The sequence below is a fragment of the Colobus angolensis genome, unplaced genomic scaffold, assembly GCF_000951035.1.
Source record: "Colobus angolensis palliatus isolate OR3802 unplaced genomic scaffold, Cang.pa_1.0 Scaffold9, whole genome shotgun sequence".
NCBI lineage: Eukaryota > Metazoa > Chordata > Mammalia > Primates > Cercopithecidae > Colobus > Colobus angolensis.
The window spans coordinates 3,867,190-3,876,063 of record NW_012122931.1 but is presented as its reverse complement, the minus strand read 5'-3'; the positions used below and the strand labels follow the sequence as shown (position 1 = coordinate 3,876,063).

At 57.4% G+C, this 8,874-nt stretch overlaps 1 protein-coding gene across 1 annotated transcript; it reads right to left on the bottom strand.

The window, feature by feature from the left end:
• Window positions 1-3,636: 3,636 nt before the first annotated feature.
• Window positions 3,637-7,006, bottom strand: QRFP (pyroglutamylated RFamide peptide). The gene is made up of 3 exons (XM_011931193.1): window positions 6,773-7,006; window positions 5,893-6,178; window positions 3,637-4,047 (listed from the first exon to the last, which is right to left on the bottom strand). The coding sequence occupies exons 2-3, from the start codon at window positions 5,893-5,895 to the stop codon at window positions 3,637-3,639; spliced, it is 414 nt and encodes a 137-aa protein (XP_011786583.1). The 5' UTR covers window positions 5,896-6,178; window positions 6,773-7,006.
• Between the last annotated feature and the right edge of the window lie 1,868 nt (window positions 7,007-8,874).

Below are 8,874 nucleotides of genomic sequence, written 5' to 3'. Positions count from 1 at the left end.
CAGCCTCCCGAGTAGCTGGGACTACAGGCGCCCACCACCACACCTGGCTAATTTTTTGTATTTTTAGTAGAGACGGGGTTTCACCACGTTAGCCAGAATGGTCTTGATCTCCTGACCTTGTGATCCACCCACCTCAGCCTCTCAAAGTGCTAGGATTACAGGCGTGAGCCACCGCGCCCAGTGAAGCCCACCACTTTTTTTTAATGAAGGAGTTTTTGTTACTGTCCTCCTTTGACAGGTAAAGAAGCTGAGAGGCTCAGAGATGTCAAGCAGCTCTGCCAAGGTCACACACCCAGCATGTACCAGCTGGTGCCTACCATGGCAGCCTAATTTGTAGACAGTGCAGACAGCCCCAACAAGACCAGGAGAGAGCTGTGCCTAGGGCCGGATTCCTCCCTCCCCAGTGGAAAAGCAGCAGCCAAATATTATAGCCAGCCCAGCAACTTGGGCGGCAGAGATCATTTACAGGAGGCCTTCCTGAATGGAGTGCCCTGGGGAAGCAAACTCTAAATGTCCTCGTACAAGAAGACATTAGGTGAAACCAGACTGACCATATAGTGTCCCTGTCAGCACTGCCCTTGTCCCTGGGGGTCACCTAACATCTTGCTCCCCTGCCCCCACACTCCAGTTGATATCACTGCTGTAATCCGGGAACTCTGCGCTCTTTTTCTGGGAGGGCATTTCTGAGGGGCCAAGGAGGATTGGAGGAGCACCAGCAGCACAGGGCATGACCCCGTTCCCGCCCAGAATCTGGAAAGTACCGTGTCAGGTTTGGGCTCTTCAGTGAAATGTGTCAAGCAGCGTCTTTGGCACTGGGCAAAGTTAGGACGAGGTGGTTTCCACTTGATAACTATAGCAGCCGTCTGTGGCTAGCTGCCCCCAGGAGCCTGTTTTGTTTGGGGTTTTTTTCTTAAATATTTTTATTAATATTTCAAACATACAGGAAAAGACAAATATTTTCCATTCATCTTGATAGCTAAATACCTTTAGATCTACACACCAAGATGAAGACCGCCTTGTGTCTTGGATAAATGTAATGAGCAGATGCAGGCAGCTCGCAGGTGCTCTGGGCTGAAGGAGTTGGAACTGCCGGGCCAGGTGGAGTGGGCCAGCACCGCTCAGGGGAGCTTCACCTCTCTGCTTCCAAAATAAATGTTTTCTGGAGTATCACCTTCACCCTCCTGGAGAAGGGTAATCTTACCTGTGGAGGAGAGAGCGAGGGCTGAGGGGGCACTGGGGTGGCATGAGAGGCCCAAAGACCTTGACAGACACGGTGGGCTTGGCAGCGGGGCACGGGGTTAAAGAGGAAGCTTAGCCAAGCCCAGCGTGAGTTGATTTGACAGCAGTGCCCTTAGCAGCTTGATTGTTCGGATTTTCAGGGCTATTGAGCTCAAGTGTACAAGCAAACTGGAAAGAATAGCTTTGTTGGGTTTTTTAAAATGATAAAAGCATAATGACAGCATACCCACTGCTTTGAAGGCGTCCCCCACCCCCGTGTTCTTTATCTCAGGTTTCTCCATCAAGGTTAATCTAATCCTGCTAAATTAACAACCAGCCAGCGCATCCCCAAAGAGCCTGTGGAATGTGCAGGGTGGTTCAGCCTCGGTATTCTCTAAAGTACTGGCCGTGGGTGACTCCTTGCTCAGGGTGCAGAAGTTGGCAAGTGACGGGTGGCCAGGGGACCTTGCTTCAGGGTGTCCCTCTGCCCTCAGCCTGCTGTGTTTCACCCGGTCTCTGGTGAGCACATTCTCGGGCTGCTTTGCGTGAATGAGCCAAGGGAGGGATTGATCTAGCTTACTGCCTCCCCCTCCCTTGAGTCAAGCAGAATGGGGTGCATGAGCACACCTACGGTGAGCGGATCTGTTCACCCTGTGCCAGGGCCATCCTTAGAGCAGGGACCCCGGGGATGTGTCCGTCCCCATCAGTGTCATGTTAGCAAGCGGTGACAACATCCCTTTGCAGGAGGCATCCTGAACGACTGTCCTCGGACAACGGCAGAGCCCAAGAGAACGATGTGGCCCACACCCCCACCCCTACCAGCCTCAGGAATCATTGTCTTGTCCCCATCACAGCAGCCCTAAGACTCAGGGCACATGCGCCAAGCCTAGGGGTCCTCAGTGTCTGTGTAGGAAGCGGTGGGGAAGCGGTGAGGAGCTCCCGGAGAAGGCGGCAGCTTTCATACCGGGTGATGTTCTGACTCCAGTGTTCTCTCCCATCTCAGCACCCATTCTGCTCCCCAGTCAGGTTGGTTCTTTGTGGCTCAGATCTGTCACCCCTTAATGAAGTGGCTTTCTGGCTGCCAAGGATTGAGAGCTGCTACTGAGGAGTATAAGTCACTAATAGCATGGAAAACACTGTGAAATACTCCAAGGTGCCAAGCTGGGCCCAGCCCAGTGTGGTTCTAAAAGGCTAATAAAACTCCACCAATTAATTGTGACAGCTCAATGGGAAATTATTCAATTGTGAACAGGGGCAAGCTGCAGCTCGAAAGGAGGAGGGGAGGGGTTGCCATAGTAACATCAATGTAAGTTCTCGTCTCAGCAGCGGAAGCCAGCCCGGGAGTGAGCAGCATCCGACGGCTGCCTCTGACACGGGATGGGATGCAGAAGACACCAAAGGCGCATTTGAAATGGATGCTCTGCCTGGCCTCAGGCCTGCAGCCACTCCCGGCTGAGCGTGGGCTCTCCCCGGCGCAGAGAAATTGTTTTCCGAATGCTCCTTGCTCTTAGGAAACCTGGGAAGGAGCAGCTGAGTGGAAGTGAAAAGCACATGTATTGTGTTCCTCTGCACCTTTGACCAACTGCCAGTTACGGGAATCTAGGGGAGGGGTGTTTGGGTCCAGGCAACAGGAGCTCCATCTCCCCAAAGGCAAGGCACCCAGAACCCGGACTGTGGGGGCGGCCAGCATTCCAGTATGGTTTTGCATTTGTCACAACTTTTATTTGAAAAGATACACGCGACATATTCTGATTTTGAACAAGTGAAATGCAACCTTGCTATAGCGAAAACGTATTCCTTCCCAATGCATCTCCCAGGAGACTCCTGGCCGGGCTAACACTGGGCTGCGGAGAAGGGCCGCCGTCAGAGGGGAAGGCACACCACAGCAGGGGCTTCTTGCCAGGGGGATCTGGTGCTAAAGGGATGGAGAAGGGGATTGGGTTCTTTTTTCCCGTTTTTAACTTTCAGAACCATCCTCTGTACCCAGTGGAATGTACTCATTTGCACTCTGATGTCAGCTGCAGTTGTCCCTATAGACTGTCACAACTTTGATTACCCAACTGTAAGCCCTCAGCCCGCTGCCTGGCTCTGCTATTCACATTCATGGCCCAGCCACAGCCTCAGCTCCGTGCCCCTGGGGCCAGGGGACTGCTCCGAGTCAGAGCCCCAGGGGAAGAGAGAGGCTGGGACGACCGAGGAGCCAAGACAGCCTCCTTTTTGACACTGCCTACTTTTTCGCTTCAGCAAAGTTGGAAATCAAAAGTGAGCACACACCTAACCTGTCCTACCATGGATCATTCATCGTAACCGTGCCTATACCATCTGGGTGTCGTGGTCTTTGAGACGGGGGGAGAAGGCAGGGGTGAAGACAACGGGGGTGAGTCCAAGAAGCAAACCCTTCCAAGGCATCCCGGCCCTTCACCGCCGACCGAAGTGGAAGCTGGAGCCGCCTTTCTTCCTGCTGTAGCCATTGAGCTCCTCAGCCAGGTTCCCTAACGGGCCGCTGGCCTTCACCCCTCCGGCAGGGCGGAAGCCGCTGGCCTCACTGCCTTCATCCTGCCTCCCGAAGCGGAACCTGCAGCCAGCATGCTCTCTGCCCGATGTCTGCAGCCCCCAGGCTGTGACAAGCAGGGTCTGTGGCTGTGAAGCTCTCAGCCACCGAGAGGAGCCCCACACAGAGTGGGATCGGGGTCCCTCGGCCAGGTCGGCCCAGCTTTCTCTGGCTCCAGTGCCACCCATGGCGTCTGTGGGCTGTCTTCTGTCCAGTAGAGGAAAGCAGGTGCCCAGCGGCAGGAGGAGGAGGCAGACCAGGGGGTAGGACCTTACCATCTGACCCAGAGGAAAGAGGCAGAGTTACAAGCTTTTGCAACATGTGGCCAAGCGCAACTCACCAAAGTGTTTCCCCGGGGCAGGCCGCCAGCATAGGTGTGAGCCGGGGGCTCAGCTGAGGCCGGCTTCCGAGCAATGCTGGGACTAGGCCACTGTTTTATTAGCAGGATCTGGAGGTGACTGTACCAATTAGGCCGGTTCTTTTCCTGCAGTCCCCATGATCTGCCTGCCTGGGCAGCTGAGCACTGTAAATCCACAACTGCTGGATGGCAGAGCAGTGCCCAGGCGGCCCCGGGAGAGTCAGCAAATGTATGCTCATTTTTCTCTTATTATAAAATAGCCATATCATTGCAGAACTGTGGGGTGGAAAGTTAAAAGCATCAATCTCCCTTAGTTTTCAACTTAATACTACATGGGTCTAGCTATGCCGTTTAGCTGGGACATCCTGCTAATGTCTCTTTCACGTGGGAACCAGTTGCTCCTGGAAGCCAGAAACAGATTTTGATGGTCCTGGCCTAATTCAGACACGCACCTGGGAAGGAGCGTGCAGACGCCGCTGGGGCCTGGGCACCACAGGTCTGCCAGGCTCCGAACTAAGAGCTCTCACGTGATTGTACTTCATCTTCTTAGTCATCCTGCTTGGTAGGTCCTGCCAGTCCCACTTTTTCAGGCAACAAAACTCAGAAAAACTGAGATTGTGCCCAGGCCACACAGCTAGAAAGTGGAGGCTCTGAATTCACAATTGTAACGGCCAACGGCTTCTTCAAGAAGCATACGTATCTGCTAGGTCCTCCCAACCCTCCCATTTCGCAGGGGTGGCGTCAGGCTCAAACAGCTGGGGTGACTTGCCCCAGATCTCATGGCCTTATCAGTGCCAGAGCTGGAGTTCAGCCCCAGATCTAACTGGGCTTGACTCCGGAAGGCGTGCCCCAAGTCCCTACTCTACTCCACATGGCACTCGGGGTATCTGAAACCCATTCTCCTGGAATGAACCAGCGTTGGAAGCACTTGCTCCTTTGTCCGGTAGAGGAAGCCTTTTTCACAGTGACGGCGGGGGAGCTGGAGCTAGCTTGTCCTCTGCTGAGTCAAACTGAGGCTAGAATAGAGAGCACCGGCCCTGGAGAAGACGGTACAGGAGTCCCCAGAGCCCTTTCCAGAAATGGCTCCCTTGAACATATTTCAAAGAAGCGAGCTCAGCCAGGAAGCTTTCTAAAAAATAATAAACGCAACCCCAGTTTCTACCCGAATCCAGTTCTTCTAAGCTTCTCTCATCCCCCAGGGATGGAGCGACCTCCCTCACACACTACCAGGAAAACCTTCCCATTAGGGCACACAGTGGGGCTTCCACGAGGTGGTTTTCTGCAGGGACCCAGCCCCATTCCCTCCTCACAGGAAGCACTTGGCTGACTGATGTGGACTGGGGACCGTTCCATCCTGTGGATAAATCCACCTGGGAGTAGCCGCTGGGTGTCTAGAAAGAAGACATCCTGACACAGAGCAGGCCCTGGACCCCTTCACCCCTTGTAGGGGTTCATGCACCCCTTTGAGAATCTGGTAGAAACAGGAGGTGTTCATCACTGGAAAGGGGGCCCCAGCACGAGTCAGGGCTTCAGGCCCCGCAGCCAGGAAGCAGCAGGGAAAGCACAGGGGTGAGGCTGGGTCCCAGCCCTGGCAGGGCAGCCATGACCAATCTGTGCTGCTCTGGGCATTGGCAGGTGAGGCACTGGTGTTCCCTCTCCGGGTCCTCCCTCCCTGTGCTTCTGTGTGCCCTCTGCCCGTGCCTGGCTCCTGCCCGGGCAGGGCCTGAGCTGGAGTTCCTGCTGGGGACAGGGCAGCTGTGCTCACCATGTGGCTGGGACTGCTCCCAGGAGGGCTGGCTGGTGGATTCTTGGGCTCCGGGGCTGGGCTGGGCAGAGCTGCTCTGGGTCCTCGTCCAGGAGGCCTGGGCCCTGGGCTCTGCCTGCTTTATATGGCCCGCAGTGTGCTTGCTGCTGTGCCGACAGCCTGCTGCACATTCCTGACCCTGGGATTCCATTGGGGATGCTGGTGGTGAAGGGGGCAGTGCTGACTGCATTGATTAAAAAAAAACCCAACACAGGATGTGGTCTGATGAGAGGGCAGGCGGGCTGCCCTTGGAGGAGAGCGGACAGCAGCATTAACTGCAAATTGCGGGCACAGACCCTCGAGTCCCTTGGTGGGGGTTCCAAGCCCACCCTTCATCACCCTAAGGGTCCTGCCTTTGTTGGGTCGGCCCCTCACTCTCCGGAGAGGACATGGAGTGGGTGGACATCTACCCCCAACACACCTGCCCAGCTAGCAGGACGGCTCCCATGGGCAGGAAAGTCACAGAAACCCATGAGGCCCATGTTTCAGAGGCACAGGACTGTGCGGCTAAGCCAGGTGCACCTCCCCAGCAGGTAGAGCCCTCGGCCGCATGTTCTCCAGGAACCAACCAAGGGGGCACCACAGATGCCTCGGACAGCAGTGGAGCATTTGCCTGTGGCCCGCAGCCCCTCCTGCCCCATGCCCTGGGCGCCCCCCCACTGTCGCTGAGGGTCACCTCTGGGAGGCCAGCGGGAGGACCCAGCCTCTGCTCCTTGCCCAGCAGGGATTCTCCCTCCACTGAAAGGAGGCAGGTGGGTGATGAGGCGGCCCCACCTCACCACTGTCGGAAGCAGCACAGAGGACCTCCCCCAGTCCAACGGCCCTCACCCAGCTGACCTACCCCTGCATCTGGGGTGCTGGGGGGTCAGAAGTCGTGGGAATAGAGAGCCTGTGGACACTTCCCCAGCGACCTGAGGAAGGCGTTGGAATCTCGACCCCCCTTCAGGGCTGAGTGCCCAGGTTCGAGCGGAGGGTCTGTGGATTGAAGCTGGTGACTGAGCTGTGCTGGCCAGAACCGGCTTCCATCCCCCAGGCCGGGGCTGCCTCCGATGGCCTGAGGTGCCCCTGTCCTGTGTGTGTGTGTGTGCGTGTGTGTGCGCGCTTGTGAGACGGGAGGTGTGGTGTCCTTCTGTCTCCCTGGTTAGTGCTGGTTGATTCAGACAGCGAGTGCCAGTTATCCATGGGGTGCCTCTCAGGGTGGGTCCCTACCATGCTGTGAGTCTGAACCGGACGCCTGCCCTCTGGGGGCCTCAGTGCCCTGTGGTGTAAAATGAGGTTCGGGTTCCCAAGCTGTGCTTTGCAGAATTCCTCAGGAATGGCCATGGAAGTTGGGGAGGGTAATGTGGGGTCCAACCCCGCAGGCATCCCTCTGTCCCACAGACACCCCTCTCCCCTACAGGCCACCCCTCTGTCCCAAAGGCCACCCCTCTGCCCCACAGGCACCCCTGTACCCCACACACACCACTCTACCTCGCACGCGCCCCTCTGCCCCTCAGGCCAAGCCGCACTTTCCTGTGTGTGACATGTGGGGCTCCCAGAAAAGGTTCTGCTTTGAAACCACCAGGGCCCAGAGTCCTCTTTCAGGACCGAGGTCTGTGGCTCTGAGTGGGGGCCACAGAACGTCCTGCATGTGAGGGGCGGGTTTGGGGTGGGAGCAATGCTGGGGGTGAGGATGAGGGTCCCCACATGGCCCACATGTTCCCCAGCCTCAGGTCCCCGCCTGCCGCCAGCAGACCGGGGTGCCTGGAGCCCATCAGGTGTTGGATTTGGCACCAAACCTGCCGACTCCAGGGCCTTGCCTGGTCCCCTTCACCCCTGGAACTCCCGGACGGAAAAATTGCTTTCAGTTGCCCTTCCTGGGCCCCTGGAAGCATCTGGGTTCCCCCACCTCTTGAGTAACTGGGGGATGACAACTGTGCCACTGTTTCTGCCACCACCAACCCAGGTGGGCAGGGTTGGGGCTGCCTGGGAGCACAGGGTGGCCGGGGCTGGAGCAGTCCAAGAGTGGCAGTGCCCATCAGGGCGGCTTCCAGTGCTGGAGGCTTTTCACGCTGTCGGGTAATACAGGGAGGCGAGGTGCCAGGGTGGTGGGGCTGGTGGTGCAGGAAGCCGCTGGGGGTGGAGTCAGTGGGCCACCCCCGAAGCCTGTGGGGTTCCCTGGGAAGCTGTCCTGACACAGATCCAGGCCAGGTCCCCGCACGGCCAAGCTGAGCAGCAGCGCCTGCCCAGGATTCTCAAAGTGAGGAGGCTGGAACTGGGGTGACAGTGCCTGGTTGTGCTAAGCCCAGACCCTGGCTCAGCTCACAGACCCCTCCCTTCCAGCCCCCTTTAACCACATGTCACTCCCGAACTGGGTTCCACACCAGACTCAGCCACAGCCAACCTCCACCTCACTGAGCTTCCAATTCCCCGCCTGGCTGGGGATGACCGCAGTGCCTGTGCGGTGGGGTGGGGTTGTCGGGGTGGCATGGTGCCCTCTCAGGCGGTGTTCACTGCTGCTGGGGAGGGCACAGGGTGGTGGCCCCCAACTAAGCCCGGGTCCTCGGGGCTGTTGGCAACTGCCACTCTTATTTCTGCCGACCGAACCCTCCTGCCCTGGGGAGCTGCTTCCCACGCTGCTGGGCACCATTTCTTGTGTAAATGCATGGATCTTTGTCTGAGGACCTCTGTGACTGAGTCCTTGAACCTTTCCAGGAGCTGCCTCAGGCTGGTCTGGTGGTTACGGGAAAGGAGTTGAGTTGGGCACACCTGCACCTGGGGTGCGTGTGGCCTGTGGGAGGCAGGTGGCCGTGATCTGTGACTTCTGCAGCCTGGCTCAGGAGTCCCATCCCCAGAGTCTCCACCTCTGTCCCTCCCACTTCTGCCCCTCCCACTTCTGCCCCCTCACCTCTGTCCCTCCCTCTTCTGCCCGCCCACCGCTGTCCCCTACCTTTGCCCCTCCCT